At 41.5% G+C, this 23680-nt stretch overlaps 1 protein-coding gene across 1 annotated transcript in view; it reads left to right on the top strand.

Moving 5' to 3' along the window:
* The first annotated feature begins 379 nt into the window (after positions 1 to 379).
* LOC127417640 (fibroblast growth factor receptor-like 1) overlaps positions 380 to 23680 on the top strand; it is a 59968-nt gene continuing 36667 nt past the window's right edge. The window contains exons 1-2 of the mRNA XM_051657704.1: positions 380 to 581; positions 862 to 951. Of these exons, the coding sequence (XP_051513664.1) occupies positions 879 to 951 (73 nt within the window). The 5' untranslated portion in view covers positions 380 to 581; positions 862 to 878. The remainder of the gene's footprint in view (positions 582 to 861; positions 952 to 23680) is intronic.

The following is a 23680-nucleotide window of genomic DNA, read 5'->3' on the forward strand; positions in this document are numbered from 1 at the left end:
TCTTAAGTGTATTAATCTCTTACGATTATAAAGTTAATAATAATTATAATTAATAATTTATAATTAATTAATTAATTATAATTTGTAATATATAATTTAAGTTATGCAATATTGTGGGGCCCATTTGAGCGACTAGTAATAATCTAATAAATCGATAGACCAAAACAGAAATGGACGATAACTGAGTTGTTTTCTTAAATTATAAAATTCAAAATTATTTTCTTAGGTTCATTGAGTCAGTGTCACGACCCACACGGGTGGGCTATTGAGTTGTGGTTGCATGTGGCCGCGTACAGGGGGCGCTCGTCTGTCGTTTTGAAGGAGCGCGCTGCTGTTATTCACAGCTGTATATCTTCAGTTCTCTACACGGTCAGGGATGCTGACGGGACATGTCAAGAGAGGAGGCGAGTGGAACCTAACTGCTCCTGGACATTTCTTTGAAATCAAGACACGAATCAATCTAACGCTATTTACAAGAAGACGTCGGCGCTCGAGACTGGGAAAAGGAAACTCTTTTTTCCGTTGTATTAAATACAATAACTTTAAGCTGCGAAGCGCATATGTACATATTCGGAGGATATGTAAGTACTTATTTCCACTGTAACCCTGAATTCACAGAGTATGCGCTTCGTTCATCACTTATGCACGAAGAGCGTTTAATTAATCAGGCTATGATTACAGTAAACGAGTGCTTCGACGCGACGCGACACAGAACGCTCTCATTACAATCAACAAAGCTGATGTGCGCGTGAAGTCGACCGCTTCGCTGATTATAATGGGAGCGTTCTACTTTGTCGCGTCGTGGATTAGGTTAGATTTGATTAGGTTAATCGTAAATAGTTTTATTATCATTTCTCTTAGAGGTGGATCTTCATATAATGATTCCAGAGGGAAGAAGCTTGACTTTTCTCACCGTGGTTTTGATCGTAGCGCTGTCATGTGAAGCAAGAGGTGAGTCATGTTGCAAAATTGTATTTGTATTTATACGTGTGCATTATTCATCTAATGTTCATTTTCCATTGTTGACTCATAAATAATAACGTACAGTATAACTGGAGGACCAACTTTGTATGTTTAACTTTTACTCGTTGTGTGAATTTGGAAGGAAATTAAAGAAAACGAATTCTACCTACCAAGGCTATCTATCTGTCTGTCTGTCTGTCTGTCTGTCTGTCTATCATCTATCTATCTGTCTGTCTGTCTGTCTGTCTATCATCTATCTATCTGTCTGTCTGTCTGTCTGTCTGTCTGTCTACAGTAACTAGAGTTTTATTTCTTCAAAGACACTTATCACCCATCAATGCACACAGCCATTGTGCATTTTGCACAGAGCATTTTTCTTACTTACTTGAACCAAGCTGGTAGTAAGGCCAATGCGTTAAATAAAAATGACTTATTGCTGCCCAATTTATTATTGACTACTTTGAGCACATCTGGGAGTGGCCATGTGCTGTTTACTGACACAGCAGACTAACTGCAGGCACACAAAATAATTATTTTGAAGTTGCACATCTATATCCGTACTGGGGTGTCTGAAAAGGTCTGTGTTCTTTGACCTGTAGCAAAAATTTAGAGGAACATAACTCAGTGTTTCCTGCCAGGTTGAAATGCTGTTTACATATTGTATATCAGAGTGCAACTAATGACAGGTACTGTTCTATGGACTGTAAATATTGAGGAGTTGAGTGAGTTGCTTTGCTATGTAAAGGTGTGAACCTTCTCAACATGTGCCATCACCCTACTGTGAGCCCAAAGGACATTTTACTGTCTCTCACAGGAAATGAACCATCCATATGCATTGATTATAGAAGCCATGCTGGGATGTCAGTCCTGTTTATTCTTTATTGTGGCTCTATCTTGTATTGCCTCCTTTTTTATACCTTTATCTGAAACAGCTTTATTGGGTCTGCCATTAAATCTGGAAGAGTTAGCTCTAGTATTTACTCTGTTAAAGGTGATTACTGTCGTTGAGCCCATAAGAATGCCAGGTTAACCCTGAGTACAGAGCCTGACCTCTGCTTAAGTAAACAATCCATTGTCTTCCCTGTTTACTGGTTTATCTTTTGACTCTGTTTCTCCCTCATTGTGTGTTAAGGTTGTAAGTTTGCAATCTATGTTGTCCTTGGATTGCTTCTTTCCTGTCTCCCTATCATAGCCATTCTTGGAATGCTGGAGCCCTTTTTTTTGCCCACTATCTGTGTGTTAAAAGCAGGGAATGAGAAATAAAAGTGAGGTATGTGGCATGAGGGTTAGTGAGATGTTGGAATCAAACATTGTTGTAGGAGTGAAAATAGCTAAACATCCTTAAAACAAGAAAAACAAAAAATACTTAAGAAGCAGAATGGCATAAGACAGGGGTACTCGATTAAAATTCCAAGAGGTCCGGTCTCTACATTTCCTTTCCAGCAAAGGTCCGGATAATAATCCGTAGCTTACATAGTGTCATGTGGCTATAACATTATATAATATATATATTTTTTTATAGTTTTTTTAACTTGCCACATTGGCAGCAATAGTACTTTGTAAAAAATAAATAAAATAAAAATCCTAAACAGTCAAAATAGTCTCTTCAGAACTCTCAGAATAAGATCAACAGTTTGTTTTGAGGCTGAATGACAGCAGTCCAGTTTTTATGTTTAAATATTTTTACATTCAGAATATTTATATGTATGGGACATAGGAGGCCTTTTAATGGATAAAAAATACTGTATGGGGGTTCAAGTGTGTCTCCTGAGAGAAAATCTATAAAAATGTGAAAGTCTGAATGGACCATTTTTATATTTTCCTTAAAGTGAGGATCTACATACAAACAAACAATTTATATAACAGTGAAACATTAAATATATGTTTGATTAATTTAAGGATAAATAGGCTTTCCTTGCCATGATGACATCTCTGCTTAATTTTCACAAAATTAGAACAAAAATCTGTTTATTATGAAAGGCTCATAACATGCTGATTAATGAAGCTAAATTTAGATGGAAAAAACGTTATAGTCTAAAGGCGGCACGTTAACTTGTCCTGACACAAACCTGGCTTAGCTGAACCGGATGAATCACATATCAGACAGATGAAGATAGTTTCACTTTGCTTCATTTTTGTTTTCTGCAGTGTGTTTAAGTGAAAGATGCCAGTATCTGTAGCAGTGTCTCCGCTACTGTTGTTAAAATAACAGCGCCTTCAGATATGTACAGCTCAGGCTTTATGCGGCACCTTTATAGTGCGGAGAGAGGCAACGTGTGCGGAGCGGGAATAAAGCATGTTCAGTGTGGGAATAAGCGCAGGACGCGCTTTATCCCTCTCTAGAGAGAAATATTTCTTATTATTATTTATTCTCGCTCTGCGTGCGTATGTCTAGACAATCACTTAGCCAGGTGTCAGATAAGTAGCACAAAGATTAAATTGTCCTATTGTCCTTCTATACCTTGTCTGGATTGAAGTCCGCCTATTGAGTATCCCTGGCATGAGATGCTAAGTTTTTCTTTCATAGAAATCTAGCACAATTTAGTGTTTATTTTACCCTATTCACAAATATTTTTTTCTTTTTAATACTAAAAAGTTAACTTTACTCAATTGATTGTGTAATCTCATTCCCTCAATTGTACTGAGTAATGGTGTCTCCAAAACTTGTGTACTTACGTTCACTTAACTTGGTGTTCATATAGGATGAACGTAACTATTTAAGTTATAGTAACTACTGTAGATAGTAGACTTAGCTTTGAATTTCTATTTAAATATTGTTGTTTCTGCTTAATAATTTTAGTTGAATTGACTCAAATTTGGATCATACAATAACACAGCTCTAGTGATGTGTTATTCATAAACAAATCAGTCTTTGAATGAATCTTTTAAGTGAATGAATTGACCCACTGAATGAATAAACCCCTTCACTGAACCAGTTGGTCATTTGAGTCTGAAAGAGACAAGACATATCTTTTGTGAATGAACTGAATGTACTGGTACACTCCTTCGCAAACAACATGAATGAATCATCAGAGGAGGAGGAGGCATGTAGTTCGTTTAGTTCGTCAGTCTCGTTCAACAAGAAAAGAGGCTGGATGAATTATGAATAAAAGTGAGTGATGACCACACGTTAAATAACATACAGACATTATTGAAACTCATAATTATTTTTTATGCTAGTTTTGTTGTCTTTTTTTGGATAACTTAATAAGTCGTGCTCAGCTGCTCACAATATGATAGATATGCTTTGTTGTCATTTATGGGGAAAGGCTTATGATGCTTAAACACTATGCAGTGCTGAAGTATCTTAGTAGAATTATAGACCTGCAAATTTTAAAGGGATACTTCACCCAAAAATGAAAATTCTCTCATTATTTACTCACCCTCATGATATCCCAGGTGTGTATGACTTACTTTCTTCACCAGGACACATTTGAAGAAGAACAGAAAAATATCTCAGCTCAGAAGGTCCTTAAAATTCAAGTGGTTGGTGATCCGACTTTTGAAACTCCAAAAAGCACAGACAGTCAGCATAAACGTCACTGATACAATAAATTAATGTCTTCTAAAGCGATACGATCGCCTTTGGTGCGAAAAATATCAGTATTTAAGTAACTATAATCCAACGCTTCCGGTAAGTTTCACGAGAGGGTGGAGATCACGTGGTCTTTCGTGTGACGTATTCTCATTGTGAGATTACGTCCGTAACATGCATTCTACTCTCGGTTGAGACATCGAGGATAAGCACACAAACGCACCATTGTGAGTAAAGAAACAGATAAATACAGATCTAAACCAAAACCAACGAAGCTTCTGATAGCGTTCCTCATACTCACTTGTAAACAGCGCTGCTCTTCCATGTGTGTCACACGGGCGTCAGTTCTCACGTGTATCACATGCCAACACGATCACAAGCGCATACTGCTGCTGACCGGAAGGATGATTTAGAGTTAAAAAAAGTACTTACATATTGATCTTTTTCACACCAAAAGCAATCGTGTCACTTTAGAAGACATTAATTTAACAGCTGGACTCATATGAATGATGTTTATGCTGACTATCTATGATTTTTGTTGCGAAGTGGAATCACCATCCACATTCATTTTAGGGACCTACTGAGATATTTTTTCCAATTCTCTTCAAATGTGTTCTGGTGAAGAAAGAAAGTCATACACACCTGAGACATCATGTGGGTGAGTAAATAATGAGAGAATTAAAATTTTTGGGTGAACTATCCCTTTAATAAATGATAATTAGACTTGTCCTGGTCGTGAATGACTGATTTTGGTTCAGTGCAATTACTTAAAAGACGGTCATTTGGCCCCATCTATAGGCACAAAAATGCAACTTGCAAAAATGTCAGTTTCGAAGCCAATGAGCTGTAGTTTGTAGCACGAGCCTGCTTTGGCAGCTTTTCATGTCTGTTAAGACTGATTATAGTGCGGGCCAATAGCATTCAAGTGCTTGCTGTGAAGCAGCATGTCATTGGTATGCCCCTTCACTGAACAAGTCAAGTCAGTCATTTGAGTCTGAATGAGATGAGAGGTGTCATTCATGAATTAACTGAATGTACTGGTAAACTCGTTCGTGGTCGAAATGAAAGACTCACTCGGTCACCTCGTTTGTGAATGAGAGTCTGCTGAACGACTGAATGAGGGGAGGCATGTTGTTCGTTTCAGTTCAGTATGCAAGTTAGTCGCATTCAACAAGGAGAGGAAGGAGCAAAATGCACTTAAATTTACCTTATTCCATTTGTGTTGCTTTTAAAGACTGACTTTAGTGCAAGCTAATAGCATTCGAATGCTGGCTGTGAAGGAGCATATCATTGGTTTGACCCACTGAACGAATACACCCCTTCACTGAACCAGTCGGTCTTGTAGTTTGTGAACGAACTGAATCTACAGGTAAACTCATTCGTGAATTAATTGAACGAGAGGATCTGCATGTCGTTTGTTCAGTTCGTCAATCTCATTCAACAAGAAAAGGAGCCAGATTAATTATGAGGGGCCTGGGCAGCTCAGTGAGTACTGACGCTGACTACCACCCTGGAGATGCAAGTTCGAATCCAGGGTGTGCTGAGCGACTCCAGCCAGGTCTCCTGAGCAACCAAATTGGCCCGGTTGCTAGGGAGGGTAGAGTCACATGGGGTAACCTCCTCGTGGTCGTGATTAAGTGGTTCTCGCTCTCAATGGGGTGCGTGGTAAGTTGTGCGTGGATCGCGGAGAGTAGCATGAGCCTCCACGTGCTGTGAGTGTCCATGGTGTCATGCACAGCGAGCCACGTGATAAGCTGCGTGGATTGACTGTCTCAGAAGCAGAGGCAACTGAGACTTGTCCTCCGCCACCCGGACTGAGGTGAGTAACGGCGCCACTATGAGGATCTAGTAAGTAGTGAGAATTGGGCATTCCAAAATTGGGGAGAAAAGGGGATAATTTTTTTTTTTTAAACAATTATGAACAAAAGTGAGTGATGACTACACATTACAATGACATACGGACATTACACTCTGCAGTGCTGAAGTCTCTTAGTAGAATTGTAGACATGTACATTTTAATAAACGATAATTATCCTTCTTCCGGTCGTGAATGACTCTTGTGCTTTTGGTTCAGCACAATTACTTAAAAGATGGTCATTTTGCCCAATCTACAGGCACAAAGCTGTAACTTTAAGAAATTCTGCTTCTGCGCCATCGGCACAGAGAGAGACTGGCTATACTCTTGTCATTATATTCACAGTTCACACATACCTTTGATGAGGAAGCTGTCTTCGGTTTTGCATACTACTGAAACACTGTATTGGTTCAACTGTGTGCAAAAAAAAAAAAAAAGATATTTGCAACAAAACAACATAAATTGTACTACAAAAGAGCTCTATTTAAATGCATCCATAAGTTCCCTTGTACCAAAGAAATATAATTAAATAATTCCAGCGCAATATATTATGGGTAATCCCCATAGCCTCAAGTTTATACAAAATAGTTTGAGTTATTAACACTTAAATTCTTAAGTGTATTGATTTTTAAGAAATATAAGTTCAAGGAACATAGAATATTTGAGTTATGAGCCCAAAACTTGACATTTCAAGTAATGTTTAATTAAGAGAACTTGATTTTTCCAGTAATGACAATGTTAGGGGTTAAATTGTATAAGCATAAATGTTACACATTTTTGTTAGTTTTTCTGAAAACAATATACATACATATATATATATATATATATATATATATATATATATATATATATATAGATATAGATATAGATATATTTTTGCTTATCAAGTAAATGTATATGATTAAATTATTTTTGCTGTGTGGTACAGGCTACCTCTCTCGTTGAGTTGAATGAGGTCTGCGTTGATACAATTAAAACTGTGACATTCATGCACTAATGAGACATCTACAGTGGTATATATATTTTGTTCCAAAATGGCTTCCATCAGTTTGTCAGACACAAGTAGCCTTGGTTCTTTTAAGAGGGTTAATTGTTAGGTAAAGTGACTGTTATGTTGTAGAGAAACATGATATTGAGCTTAAGGCAAAACTGTTACTTGTTATCATTCTAGAATCTCCTTTAATGTTTCATGGAAGACAAAAAGTCATACAGATTTGGAACAACATGATGGTCAGGAAATTATGAATTAATTTTCATTTTTTGGTAAACTAGCCCTTTAAGATTAACTAAGAGTGTATGTTAAGGTCTTTTAATCTCAGACCCTCATTTGTCTCATAAGGGCCTTTCCCACTGGCGGTACTAAAGCCCATTTTAGGTACTTCTCCCAGGGTCTAGTGCTTTTTGTCTCTTTCGAACCTAAGGAAGCTCGTCGAAGCTGTTTTAGTAGACATTTTTAGTGGGGCGTATAGGAACTGTGTGATGGGCCTGTGATTGGTCAAAATCTGCATTGAGAAAGGAGAGGAGCTCCACAGCCACCGTTATTAAACAATCTAGCTGCTAGCCTGCTACTCAGAGAATTGCACTAATTTTACAATTTCCTTAACAGAAATAATATATAACAAACAAATTATCCAAAGAGAATCACCCATTTCAAATGTGTGTGTGTGTAACTTCATCGGGAGACACTATTTGAATTTTCATCGCATCTGTACTGTGTGACTATAAAGAAAATAAAGTGATTTCTGGATTACTACATGTCTTTTTCCTGGGATGATGTAAATAATCAGATGTTTATCGAGAATGGGTAATTGAACTTTGTTATACACTAAACCATCATTAAATCTGGTTTACATGAGGGAAGTATTGTGTGCCTGTTACTGCATGATTGACTTGCATCAAGATGTCTTTTTTATGTCAGTGAGTGAGTATTTCAGTACAGTAATTTATGCAGAGTCATAAAAGCTCTGATAAATAGGTTTATATTTTATTTTCAATTTGTTGTCCGCTGAGTTCAACGTGGGCTCCGTGGTTAAAAAGTGTTGTTGCCGCCTCATCTCTCCTCTTACTCTGGCTGCAGCACTGAGCATCACATGGATGTGCCCAGTTTAAACTGTAACCTGAAGACACAAACTGTGTCCGAAAACCGGAAAATGCTGCCTTTGGAGGCTGTATAAGGATGGTTGAAGGTAGGATGAAATAAAGTGCTTTTTAAACTGTTCAGATAGTTTCATTCATCCAAAACACTGTTGTGTAACCCATTAACTGATAAGGCAGCTGCTACGTTTTCCGATGCAGCCACAGTTTGTATAAAACAGCTCTAAACAAACAAAAGTGTAGCTCCGATCCCGGCATCCTCCGTTGGTGTTGTTGATTTTGTTGTTGTTGCTATTGAAACGCGCATGCAAATAACATCAGAAGAAATGGTCGATACTAGACGTCACTACGGTGGGTCTGGCTAATACACAGTTCCGGTTGACTTCTGTTCCGGTTACTGCCGGCATGCTGCGCGAGTGTTTGTAGCTTGCAAGCCTGCTTAGCATTGCTTATTCTTATTTGTTCATCGTTTTATCCTTTGCCATTTTACCTTGTGCTTCGGGTTTTTCTGCTTTTCTACTGTTTCAACTGCGTGTATTTTAGCATGCGCACCCGTTTTCTCTCTTTTTTTTCCCCCGCTTGTCTACATTTTGCATCTCGACTGCGTGCATTCGTTTTCTCCACTGTGTTTTACACGGATTATTGCATCAATCTCAAACATCTGCTGATCAGGAAGCACATCGATCTCAAACCCTTGCCACTCAAGTCATAACAACAACAACAAACAATTGCGGTAAGTCATGGCATCCGCTCGTTATGTCTTCCTGCATTGCATGCCACATGTTTACTATAGCTTCTTCTGTCAGCAGTGAGGGATTCACATGTGATAAATGTAAGGAATTAGTCAGGCTGATGGAGAAGATTAATGAGTTAGAGACACGCATCCAAACACTAGTGGAGGTCTGTAAGAAAGAGAAGCTGCTAGATACTGTTTCGGATGCGGGTAGTACAGCGAGCAACACACACACTTTGAGTCCGGCTCTAGAGCCCCCGCAGCAGGGCATTTGGGTGACATCTCGCCGGCATACTCACTCAGCAAAGCGACACCATTCTCCCATTCCTGTTAGGGTTTCCAATCGATTCTCTACGCTCAGTGAATGCACCGACTGAGAATCATTTTGAAAGAGCCTTAATAATTGGTGATTCTATTGTAAGGAACGTGGAAATAGAGACTCCATCCACCATTGTTAAATGCATTTATGGGGCTCGAGCGTCTGACATCAGATCAAATTTACAAGTGCTGGCTAATGCTAAACATAGATTTTCAAAAATTGTTATTCATGTCGGCACTATCGATCTCCGGCTTTGCCAGTCGGAAATCACTGAAGATAATGTTAAAGAGGTGTGTGTACTTGCAAAAATGTTGTCAGACACTGTAATATGCTCTGGCCTCCTCCCTGCTCATTGTGGTGATGAGGTTTATAGCAGATTAGTGTCACTAAATGGCTGGATGTCTGAGTGGTGTCCGGAGAATAGTATAGGATTTATAGACAATTGGAAGAGTCTTTGGGGTAGACCTGATCTGCTAAAGAGAGACGGACTCCATCCCTCCAGGGAAGGTGCCACTCTCCTCTCTAGTAATTTGGCTCATAGTCTTAATAGTGATAGTATTTGACTAATTGGGGCCCAAGTCAGGAAGCAGACAAACTGGTTAATCCGAACGTCTGCTAGATTCCTTGAGATGTCACACAGGTCACATAAACTACAACACATAGAGACTGTATCACCTAGATATCATATAGAGACTGTGTCTGTTCCCCGAACTACCAAACACAAACACCTCACTAAATCATTTAGAAAAAATGTGATTAAGGTCAAACTTGAAACAATTTTTTTTTTATATATACATATATATAAACATCATATAAATGGAGGGCTACTAAACATTAGATTTCTTTCTACCAAAACACTAATTGTAAATGAAATTATTACAGATCATAGTTTGGATGTGCTTTGTTTGACTGAAACATGGCTTAAACCTGATGCATATATTAGTTTAAATTAATCTACTCCCTCAGGTTATTGTTATAAACATGAGCCTCGTTTGAAGGGTCGAGGAGCAGGTGTTGCTACAATTTAAAGTAAGGTTTTCGGTGTTACTCAGAGGACAGGATATAAGATTAAGTCTTTTGAACTAATAATGCTTAATGTGACACCGTCAGATATAAATAAAAAATCTCTGTCGTCTTTTGCCCTTGCTACAGTAGATAGATCACCCGGGCCATACTCAGATTTCCTTGGTGAATTTGCTAATTTTCTATCAGATCTAGTAATTAATGTTGATAGAGCTTTAATTGTTGGTGACTTCAACATTCACATAGATTATGAAAATGTGACAGAATGTGACAGGATCAACTCATCACCATAATCATACGCTAGATTTAATTCTGTCATATGGAGTTGATGTTGATACTATAGAAATCCTACTGCAGAGCAATATCTCCTTCCTTTTGTGCATGTGAATGCAACAGGGGAAAAGTCTCCTCCGGTGTTCAGTTCCTCGTAAGAGTTCTCATCTAGAAAGTTACTGAAGGAAAAGTATCAGGACTGTAGGTGGGTAAGGGCCTATTGAGTATGGCCATCTCAAGTTGACTTGACTTTGCTCCAGGAACCCTTACACACACAAATACAGCAGCCAGCTCAGACAAAGTGTGAACACAGTGGTTTGAGCAATGTGCTTGGTTCCGTTCTCTCATGTGGTCAGATATTTCCTGTTTCTCACTAACATTCCTGCTGGTGGAGAGAAACAGACTGCTTTCTCCCAAGAAAATGCTGAGTTCCTGTGGCAATGCGCTTGGTCGTTATGAGCAGTGCAGCTTGACATTTGGCCATTTTTCTTGACATTTGTTCTGATCTGGCAGATGATCTTCAATAGAGCATATATTTGAAATTAAAGCGAAACAAACCATAGTCATGCTAATAAATATAGCTTTGTGATTTACGCACTCCACCGAGCGGAGAGCTCAATGACTGAAAGAAAATGTGTATCCAACAGTTGTGACTGTTTAGAGTGGCACATGTGTCAAAGGCCTGGGTCATGCTCTTTAAAGAGGTAAGATATGGTAAAATGTGGTATAGGCTAATTTTATTTTTTATTTTATTTATTTATTTATTTTTGCAGCCACGTGAACATCAAGACATGGCCTTTCTCTTCATTTGAAAGGAATAGTTCACCCAAAAATGAAATGACTCTCATGTCATCCCAGATGTGTATCACTTTATCTCTACTGCAGAAAGATTTTTTTAAAGAATATATTATGTCTGAAAGTCCATATAATGCAAGTGAATAATGACCAAAACATTGAAGCTCCAAAAATCACATAAAGCAGCATAAAAGTAATCCATAAGACCCCAGTGGTTTAATCCATATCTTCTTCTGCGATCTAATCTATTTTGTATGAGAACAGACCAAAATATAAGTCCTTATTCAATGTACGTCTTGCCATTGCAGTCTTTTGGCATGATCATGATTTCAAGCTCGATTACACTTCCCAGTGCTTGACGCATGCACAGAGTGCTAGATGGTGCAAGGAAGTGTATTCAAGCTTGAAATCATGATCGCCAAGAAGACTGCTGATGTCAAGATTTATAGTGAAAAATACTGTTCTCATCCAAAATCAATTGGATGCCTTCAGAAGGCATGGAATAAACCACTGGAGTCATATGTAGTGATCGACCGATATGGGTTTTTTAATGGCCGGTGCCGATATCCAGAGAGCAAGGTGGTCGATAGGCCGATACAATGCCGATATATCACACAATTTAATATCGTAAATAACAAAAACATAAAATGTATAAACTCTTATTTAGCACTATATTTACAATTTCACAATATCTAAAAAATAAGATTGTATTTTAAATGGTAGATAGCAGTTTCTTCTGATTTCTGTTTAGTCATCAAATTTTAGTAATTTATTTGCACATGAAGAAATTGTTAATATATTAGGAAAAAGGAAATAACAGTGCACACAGTAGTCCAGCAACCATGGATGGCATGTCCACGTTAGCAATCACATTTTCTAAAAAAATACAGAATCAAACCAACTGTACATAAAGTACATAGTGAATAAGACATATACTTAGAGCACACGTGAAGCGTTTTAACTTTGATGTTTCTCTCACAAGCTCGTGCAGATCCAGCGCGAGCAGCAATCTACTGAGAGTTTAAATGCTGTGGATTGCCTGCTTGGATTGTCACGGACTGACCGCCATGATTTGTGAATCTGAGGAACTTTTGATCCTGATCCTCAAGTTTTGATTTTGGCTGATAGAATACGTGCTTCAGAGGAAGACGTTAGATGAGCGGTCGATGGGAAGAAAATTTTTGATTTTCATGAGGTTCGTGAATTACATCTTTTTAAATGAGAAATCTGCATATTTGCAGTTGCAGACAGTATATAATAGAAGTTTTATTGATATTTGCCTTTTATCATTAAAAAAGTTATAGGGAACTGTTGAGCAGAGACTATTAGAATTCGTGCTTCAGAGGAAGATTTATGAGTATTCCACAGGATGCTGGATCAGCTGAAGTTGTGTGAGGTTGGTTTATTACATCTGTTTATATGATATTTGCAGACGGTATAAGATACTAGTTTTATTGAAATTTGCCTTTTTATCAATAGACAAGACAGTTAAAAGTTACAGGGAACTGTTGTGGAGAGAGAGGGAGAATGAAACAGGCGAGCACTTTAACATTATGAGCTCGTCTGTCGCGGCTCTGATATGCGGACCGTTTAAATGAGACTGTGTTACACACCAGTCTATTATTGTAGTAACACGATGGCACGTAACAACAAAACGAACCGTGACTGGTCGTTTGCATATCTCAGTCACTTTACATGCATGCAGTCTATTCTCAGCCCCCTCAAGAAACAAATCGGCCAAAGGGGAAAATTTATCGGCCGATGCGATAATTAAAAAAGTCAGAATATCGGCCGATTTATCGGCCTCGCTGATATATCGGTCGACCACTAGTCATATGGATTTATTTTATGCTGCCTTTATGTGCTTTTTGGAGCTTCAAAATTTTGGTCACCATTACCTTGCATTGTGTGGACCTACAGAACCTACATAATAAAATATGTTCTTTGTTTGTGTTCTGCAGAAGAAAGAAAGTCATGCACACCTGAAATGGCATAAGGGTGAGTAAATGATGAGAGAATTTCATTTTTGGGTGAACTATTCCTTTAAAGCTTTCTTTTCCCCTCTTTTCAAATATTTAAATCAGTTCCAGACTCTAGGGTTGGGAACAGGAGATCGTGGGCCTCACGCTCCATTTACCTCAATAATCTACCTTTTAAAGTAGAAATAGCTTTGATAAGAAGAACAAGGTAAAACCAGGCTTAAGTTATGCAGCACTCTCTTCAGCTGGCTTCCCAGCAGGTGTCAGGATCTCTGGGTTTATTAGACAGATAATGCAGCACTGCAGGCAAGCCCTGTTTATCAAAAAATTATAATGGAGTAGCTCTGTTGGAGCCATGCTGTGTCTGTGATCTGCCTCTGCAGGACAACAGTAATGTAGGCGTCAGTCCCTGGACTGTTTTGGCCAAGTACTGTAAGAGAGAAGCCAAAAGCACTGGAATTGCATAGGCTGTCTCATGCTAAGGCATAAATGAATAGGCCTGTACTGAATCTGCTCCTGTAGAATATCACAGAAAGTTTGTAGAAAGCAGATTTCTTGATTGTTTATTGAATATTTTGGCTAATTTGATAGTGATTCATCTAAAAGTACTGTGCAAAAGTCATAGGCACATAAGATGTTTCACAAAAGCATTTGTCTTAAGATGGTCATTTATATCTTCAGCTTTAGTTTATCAATAGTAAATATAAATGTTAGACTCCCAAACATTACTTTTGCAAATAGAAAAGATTAGAATAGAAGAACAGGGACCCCTGCAACAGATATCATGGCCCCCATGAAGCCCCCCACTGAACATTGTTTCAGTCAGAGATTACATAAAGAGACAGAAGCAACTGAGACAGCCTAAATAGACAGAAGAACTGTGGTGAATTCTCCAAGAATACTGGAACATCCTATCTGCCAACAACCAAGAAAAACTGTGTCCAGGTGTACCTAGGAGAATTGGTGCTGTTTAAAGGCAAAGGTGGTCACACCGAATATTGATTTAGCATTTTTATGTTTACTGGACTTTGTATGACATTAAGTGATAAATGAAAACTATTTATGTCATTATTTTTGAAGACATCCTCACTATGCAACATTTTTCACAAGTGCCTAAAACTTTTGCACAGTACTGTACTTATAAAATTGTAAATAAAAGTTTAAAAATCAGTCCATCCTGTTTATTGTCTATAAAAGATTTGTTACAATAATGGTAGCATTTTATTTCACAGTACTGTTCTACATTTACTTATTATATAATTACAACAACTTCAGTAATTACTAGGTACTAACCCTAAACCTAACCCCAACCCTAAACGTAACCCATATTAAGTACACATAGTTACCTAATATTACACAGTACTTTCTTGGGAAAGTATACAGAAAGTACACATGCTGTAAAATAAAGTGCAACCACAATAACTTTACTCACATATACTGTACATTGCAGTGATACTACTAAAATGCACTGATTTCTGCATCTAATGTATCCTGTGTTAGAGAAGTTATGTACCTGGCACAGAGTTGAAAATGCCTAAGGAGACAAACAGCTGTAACCGGAGTTGTTCTTATCTGCCTGTCTGTCTGCATACACTGGAGACAGAGTTATTGTCTGCCTGTCCATCTGCAAGAGCTGCAAACTGTATAATTTAAAAACTGTACAAATGTACCTCCTGTGGTGCATTGTCAAAACTGTAAAAAGTCTGGCTGGAAAAATCAGTATGTATTTCACAGAAGGATTTTGTGTCACGTGTGTTTGCAGTATGTGTACATGTGTTTGTAATGTGGCGCAGTTTTGGGGATAATTATGTTGATAGAGGTGATTTCATAATTAACTAATATTCCTAATATCATATGTCTGGAAGTGAGCATCATTGCAGGGTACTTACAGAACGTGCCAATTGAGTTGTTCCCCTAATAATTTGTAGAAAAAGGATTATTTGGCAAATACCTTTGTCTGTACAAGTATGCATGTACATTTGTGTGTGTGTTCCTTGGTATTGTATATGCTGAGCATGTTAACCAGCACATTTCAATGGGAAATAGTGCAGTTGTTAAATTTGATCGTGATGTTTATAATATCAGGTCCTGTGTTGGCTTCAAGCACACTGACACATTAATGTCAGGATGACATAAACTCAGTCTGGCAAAACTAATACTGCATTTTTCCCCATATTTTTAATCTCAGATGAAAACCAGAACCATGTCCCCATTATTCTTCTTATGAAGGTCTGAGCGCTAGTCTTTGTAGTTTGTGATCTATGTTACACATGCACTCACATCACATACACGTTGGATTTGTGGGTGAAAAGTCAGTTTACGAAAACAAAGAAGTTAAGAAGCTGCATTTGCTGGTGCTGTATCGCGCTGATGCGGCTCTTTGAGTGTTGGTATTTATGGAGGAGGTATTAAAACGCAAAGGGAGAGTGCCAAGCCTTTGAAATTTTTTTTTTTTTTTTGTAATCAGGGCTTAGTTAAAACGTTTCAACGGTTGAATGGCTCTGGGAGTCCAACAATGTTTCATCCCCTGTGAATCTATGTGTTATACATGCAACCTACCAAGTTGGAGTGTTTGCACAGGTGGGAGAGTGCAACTCGAACTGAATGAGAGATGGAGAGCTGCCATCCCACCTTTGTTTTCCCCATTCCAGTGGACTGAGCTTGTCGGAGCAATGTCCTCATGCAAGACCAGGCCGTGCATTTGTCATGTGCAATTTTCTCTGTATGGGAGGTTCCCTGTCTCAGCAGAGGAGGCTTCATGGGAGTTTCTTTATCCCCCATTTAAAAGAAGGATTATCTAGTGTTTCACAGCAGGATTACAGGTGTCCAACATAACCTCTCAATGTCAGCTGTGAGAGATGCACTTTGTTGTCACAATGTCTCCAAAGTGAATCCAGTGTCCCATTTTGTACATTTGTGTAATTGACACATTTCCTCTCGAGTATTCCAGGAATCTAGAACCTGTGGCTGGATGGAAGGGCCTCCTTTCCTAGCATATTGTTCTTAATATGGTCTCTCGCCCCTTATTGGTGACTTGGGTGTACTTTTCCCTGGGTCACTGCAGTAGGTCAAAGACCAATGGCAGGAAAGGCGCAAAAAGCAGGAACGTAAACATTAATCCTGGTGAGTACTGTGGCATAAAAGAGGCCTAACCCCCTAGCTTTTACATCAGCATCTGAGAAAGAAAGCAAACAAGAAAGTGAGTGTAACACTGTTCATTGGAAAGGATAACAGGGAAGCGAGGTTTCCAGGTTCAGGTAAGCGTTTAATTTGGCCACCTTGATGCTTACATTTTCATAAACTCAACAGTCTCTTAGGCACGGAGTTATTTAAACACATCAGCTTCACAGACAAATAGTTACTTAAACACTTTAACTTCATAACACAATAATCATAACAGCTTCTGTAGCAACGTGGCCTTCCTTGTGCCAGTCTCTTTCTCTATGTCTGCTGGCGGTGTGGCTCTTTTATGCCGCTCTCCCCATGCTCACTGTAATTAGAGACAGGTGTTAGACATAATCTAGCTCAGGTGCAAGAGCCCTTACCGCTTTCTCTCTCTCCGGAGAGACGCTTGACCACGCCCCCGCTGCCACATATCCCCACCACCCAACTCAGGCCGGGGAGGCATCCGGCCTGCCTACCACTCCCCCCATTTCTGGAAAGAAAGTCAGCGACAGCCATCTGTGCTCCCGGTCTGTGGACCACCTTGAACTTAAATAGCTGAAGAGCTAGATACCAATGGGTGATCCGCGCGTTGGTGTCTTTCATGCGGTGGAGCCATTGGAGCAGGGCGTGATCCGAACAGAGGGTGAAGGCCCGCCCCAACAGGTAGTATCGGAGAGTACCCTTCTATAAGTATTATAGAAGTAACCTTCTATAATGGCCAGCCAGCCCCAGGAACTGTCTCACCCCCTTTTTGGTCTTGGGCCTCAGGCAGGTCGCAATCGTTGCTGTCTTAACAATTTGGGGACGCACCTGCCCGTGGCCCAAGTGAAACCCCAGATACCGTACCTCCACCCGCCCAATCACGCACTTCTTTGGGTTTGCTGTGAGTCCCGCTCAGGGCAGCGATCTCAGAACAGCCTCAGATGTTGCATGTGCCGCTGCCAGTCATTGCTGTAAATGATGATGTCATCTAAATAGGCAGCGGTGTAAGCTGAATGCGGTCTGAGGATTTGGTCCATGAGACGCTGAAACGTAGCCGGGGCCCCAAACAAACTGAACGGAAGTGTCACAAACTGGTGTAATCCAAACGGTGTGGAGAAGGCAATTTTTTCACGGGAAATTGATGTCAAGGGGATCTGCCAATAACCCTTCGTCAAATCCAATGTTGAATAAAATCGAGCGGTGCCCAACCGATCGAGCAACTCATCAACGCAAGGCATTGGATACGCATCAAATTTAGACACCGCTTTGACTTTCCTATAATCCACACAGAATCATACAGACCTGTCGCTCTTAGGCACTAGAACAACTGGGCTGGACCAATCGCTGTGGGATTCTTCTATTACCCCCATATCGAGCATTGCATCCAATTCTTCCCGAACGATTTTCTTCTTGTGTTCGGGTAATCGGTAGGGGCGGCTACGAACCACAACCCCCAGCTTGGTCTCTATGTGGTGGTGAATGAGGTTCGTACGACCTGGTAGAGGGGAGAACACATCCGCAAATTCCTGTTGCAACCTGGCAACCTCCGCGAGTTGACTCGGTGAGAGGTGGTCTCCGCAAGTGACCGGGGTGAACTGTTTATGTTTTGAATTCAACTTGGGTCCGAGCTCCGCCTTCTCTGGAACTACCATAGCCAACGTCACCGGGACCGCCTCCCTCCACAATTCCAGGAGGTTGAGGTGGTATATTTGACGTGTGTCCCCTCTATCAGTTCGTTTAACCTCATAATCGAGATCTCCCACTCGTCGTGTGACCTCAAAGGTCCCTTGCCACTTGGCGAGTAATTTAGAGCTCGATGTGGGAAGTAATACAAGCACTTTATCTCCCGGTGCAAATTCCCTTAGCTGAGTTCCCCTGTCATACAGTCGGTGCTGTCGTTCTTGAGCTTGGAGCAAATTCTCCTGTGTTGTCCCAAAGTGTGGAGTTTGGCTCTAAGATCAAGAACGTATTGAATTTCATTCGTACTATTTGAAGGTCCCTCCTCCCAGGCCTCTCACAATACATCAAGCACACCACGTGGGTGTCGCCCATACAGCAGCTCAAATGGGGAGAAGCCGGTGAAGGCTTGCGGGACCTCTCGTACTGCGAATAACAGGGGGTCGAGCCATTTATCCCAATTTTTAGCACTGTCATGCACAAACTTATGAATCATGTTTTTGAGGGTTTTATTAAATCGTTCCACCAGGCCATCTGTTTGTGGATGGTACACGCTTGTGCGAATCGATTTAATGCTCAATAATTCGTACAGCTCGTGTAGTGTCCGTGACATAAACGTTGTGCCTTGATCAGTGAGGATTTCTTTCGGGATCCCCACCCGGGAGATTATTTTGAAGAGTGCCTCTGCAACACTGCGTGCTGAGATGTTGCGAAGAGGCACTGCTTCTGGTTATCGCGTCGCATAGTCCACTAGGACCAATACAAAGCGATGTCTGCGTGCCGACCATTCTAATGGCCCGACGAGGTCCATTCCAATCCTTTCAAAGGGGACCTCGATCAACGGAAGAGGGACGCATCGACGCTTTTGGGGTGGCCGGTGGGTTAACCAGCTGACATTCGCGGCATACCGCACACCACCTGCAGATATCGCCGCCAATACCCGTCCAATAGAAGCGGGCTATTAGACGGTTCAGTGTTTTACTTTCTACTAAGTGACCCGCGATGGGATTAGAATGAGCCGCCCGGAATATGATTTCCTGATGGCTCCATGGTATCAAAAGTTGGGTTTTACCTTCTTTAGTCGGAGCGTCCTGTGTCACTTTATACAACTGTTCATTTATAATTGCAAAATAGGGGTATGAAAGGGCGATGTCCAGCTGGAGTCGTTGACCATCGATGACTCTCACTTGGTCGAAGGCGTGTTTGAGGGTTTCATCTCACGACTGCTCCAAAGGGAAATCTCCCTCAGGGAATTCCCTGAGAAGGGGAGGGGCTTCAGCCTCTCCCCCTCTCTCATCATTATGACGTGGAGCTCTCGAGGGCGGCCCAGCTCCGCCTCCCCTGCCAGAGCATCGCACATTGCACATCTCCCTAAGTTAGAACAGGACCCATCCGCACAAATTCCCTTCAATAAATCTCTAAAGTCAGGCCAATCCGTCCCCAAAATCAGCGGATGGGTGAGGCGGGAACTAACCGCGGCCTCCACTCTATGCTTTTTCCCCCAGAATTTAATCGTCAGAGTCACCACAGGATACTCCCCGTGCACACATTTCACCCTCACCATTTTAGCTGTATCCAAAGCCTCGGGTTGAACCAAGCGTTGGTGGATAGTGGTTTGATTACACCCGGTGTCCACCAACGCTTGGTGAGTACCCCCCTTGACACTTACCAGTATCACCGGATCGCTCGATGCTCCGGCCCGGTCGGGGGCAGCCTGCGGGAGGTCGGAGACCCGCACCACCGTTCCCAGGTCCATCAGAGGGCACTGAACCCGGAAGTGGTCTGGGTCCCTGCACCTCCAGCAGGCTGGCCCAGGCGCTACGCCCACACCTGCATCGGCGGGCGCCCCCACCTGAGAGGGAGAGCGGCGGGGCATTGGGGTAGGGGGAGGTGTCGCCTCCCACGCCCGGGGAGCTGGTCTCGGTGGCTGAAGTCCTCATCGTCTGTGTGGGGCAGGAACGGGCCCTGGGGAGAGAGCAGAACGAGAGGAGAGAGGGGAGGGGGATGAGAGAGTAGGAGGGCTCTTCTGCCCTCGGGATCGCCGCCATGTGGTCCTCCGCGAGCTGGACGGCTTCCTCCAGCAACGCCGGGTGGTGGTACTGGACCCACTCCGCCATCTCTCTTGGCAGTCGATGTATTAATTGCTCCAGTACCACCTGGTCGATGATCCCGTCAATGCCGCGGTCCCCCGCTAGCAGCCATCTTCGGCAGGCGTCGCAAAGCCATTTGGCGAAGGCAAACGTGCGGTCAGAGTTCTCCAGCTTCAGGCTCCGGAAGAGTTGACAATTCTCCTCCGGACTCCGACCAACCCGTTGCAAGATGGCTTTCTTCAGGTCACCATAAGCCAGGAGGCTCGTCACCGGCAGTTGTTGAGCTGCGAGCTGGGCTTCCCCGGACAACAGCGGAATAAGTCGGGCTGCCCACTGGCCGAGTGGCCAGCCCCAGATCTCGCGGTGCGCTCAAACAAATCCAGGAACGCCTCGGGGTCGTCCGCCGTCCCCATCTTCTGTAGTGCAGGCGGGGGCAATGGCGTGTGAGTGTCCGGGGTTGCGGCTGGGGACGCCTCCTGGCTGAGGAGGCTCCGGATCGCCTGCCGGTCCTCTGCTTGAGCGCGTAGCAGCTCCACAAACCGGCGATCTTGATCTTGCCGGAGTTCAAGCAGGGTTTGCTGGTGGTTCCAATGCAGGCCAGTGAGGGCTTGGAGGATCTCAACCAACTGGGAGGACTCTACAGGGTGACTTCCATCCATCTTCAAACAAAATCTTTCCCAGTTTTCGGCACCAGTGTAACAGTGTTCAGTGGAAAGGATAACAGGGATACGAGATTTCCAGGTTTCACGAAGCGTTTAATTTGGCCACCTTAATGCTTACAGTTTCATAAACTCAACAGTCTCTTAGGCACGGAGTTATTTAAACACATCAGCTTCACAGACAAATAGTTACTTAAACACTTTATCTTCATAACACAATAATCATAACAGCTTCTGTAGCACCGTGGCCTTCCTTGTACCAGTCTCTCTCTCTACATCTGCTGGCGGTATGGCTCTTTTATACCGCTCTCCCCGTGCTCACTGTAATTAGAGACAGGTGTTAGACATAAACTAGCTCAGGTGCAAGCGCCTTTACCGCTTTCTCCGGAGAGACGCTTGACCACGCCCCCACTGCCACAGTAAGGAAGACGTGGATGGACTTTTTCTGTTCTAACTGTAATGCATGGTTAATAAATTGTGATTTAATAACATCAGCTTCACAAATACTTTGTGCTGTCTTGTTTTTTGCGAACAGCAGTGTCTGCTCTGGCACGCTGTTCTGTCAGTGTCATTGCAACAGCAGTAGCTCATGCTGTAAGGCATAACTCAATATGTAAACACTCACGAGAAAGAAAGAAGGGAGAGAGAGAGGAACAGAAAAATGATGAGAAGTGAAAAGACAACCAAAGCAGGATTAGAGACCTTGCGTGTGATGGCTGTCGGCCGAGATGTTGACACAAAGGCCAAGCTTAATAAGCAGGTGCTCATTACTGTGCTGGATCCCAGGTTACTCAAAAGTACCCAAACCCTGCAGAGCTGCGGGTCTATTTACAAGTCAAGGTTTGGCGCACTGCTGTGCCCTTCACTGTGGTCTAAATTGCTGGTGGTCCAAATAGGGAATGCTGTCCTCCATTGAAGAAATATGAGATGCTGCCCTACACTAGGTTTCTCAGATTGTTGGATGGCAATCTCACATTGGGGGACATAAAATACTGAACAACAAAGCAGAAAGGCAGCCTGAGTCATCATCATTTCAGCCACAAACACAAGCAGCCTAAGCTGATAGGATGTTTTTGGTCCTACACCCCACTTTAAAAAAGACAGGACTCATTATAACCTAACTGGGAGAAGCCATGTTGGGTGACACTTCTCTGGGCAGGAAAAGCATAGTATCTAGAACCCTATACTGGTTTCCATTGATTACAACAGCTTGCAACAAAAAGACAGTTTTTAGAAAAGCAGTTATATTTTAATAGGACCATGTAAACAAGGTTCCATCCATATGCATTCTCAATCTATAATGTGAAAGCATTAACAATGGACACTTTTCACATTTCCAGGTTTGGAAAGCGAAAGTAAACTACAGTGTGGTAAACTAGCAATGAATGAGAGACCACAGCAAATATATATATATATATATATATATATATATATTTCATTCTCATTTGCTCCAAAAGCAAAAGTAAAGCTTCACTATAACATTCCACAACTTTGCAAAAAACAACAACAAAAAAACAACAACAAAAAAATAAGACAGTGTAGCGGGGTGAGCAAGAGACAGACACAGTGGGTGTGGCATCTGGCCTCTGAGAGGCATTTATTGAAAATAATAATAAACAGAAAAGGGGGAAAAAAAGTGTCCAAAGTGGAAAGTGTACAAAACCTGGTGTCTTCATGGTGCATGTGGCTATGTGAAGGAAGGTAGTGCAGAGGGGGTAAGGTCCAGGTATAGTGGGAGGGAGCCCGTCGAGGGCTGACGGCTTCTCCTAGCAGCTCTGCTTCCCTGGGCCGCGGTGTGCAAGGGGATTAGTGGCCAGCATCCGTGTTCCAATCCCATGCTGTCGCATCTAATTCACGCCATGGATCCGGGGTGCAGGTCCAGCCTTTCCCAGACCTACGAAGAAGCCAGTTGGAAGAGACCGGTCTCCAGAGGAGAGGCGAGCTCAATTTTTAAAGGTAGCGGTGATGAGACTCTTCATTAAGTTCAGGTGCACCAATCACATGCTGCCAATTGAGGAAAAATTACTGTGCCCCTCCTCTCTCCTCTGCCCACTCCAGTTGTGAGCACTGAAGAACATTACTCTGAAGAGGCAGGGCGATGATGATCCTCGGGAGGGATGCATAACCGAAGTATACTTTGGCCTTAATGTAACACAAAGAAAAAAGCTATAAATTTATACTAAATAATTAAACAAATTAAGTATACAAATGTTTGCTATATTCACGCTGTGAAAGGCAGAAGCACATCATAGCAGGCTGTGAAAAGCATGTCCCTTTTGATTGTAAACATTAATATTGACTAAACACAATCTTTTATTATTGCGTTTCATCTGGAAAGAGTGCCACCTATATATCAATTGTGGTACTGTTTTTTTACTGAAAAAACCTTCATATTAACTGCAAAAAAAAAAAAAAAAAAATAGATACAAATTGTATCTGTTTTAAACAAATACAGAATCATGTTTTTTCTTATTCGAACGCATTTTTATTTTAGAATAATGCAAAAAATCCTAAAGACTTCCATTAAAATCCCCACAA

Source organism: Myxocyprinus asiaticus, chromosome 27 (genome assembly GCF_019703515.2).
Source record: "Myxocyprinus asiaticus isolate MX2 ecotype Aquarium Trade chromosome 27, UBuf_Myxa_2, whole genome shotgun sequence".
NCBI classification, from domain to species: Eukaryota; Metazoa; Chordata; class Actinopteri; order Cypriniformes; family Catostomidae; genus Myxocyprinus; species Myxocyprinus asiaticus.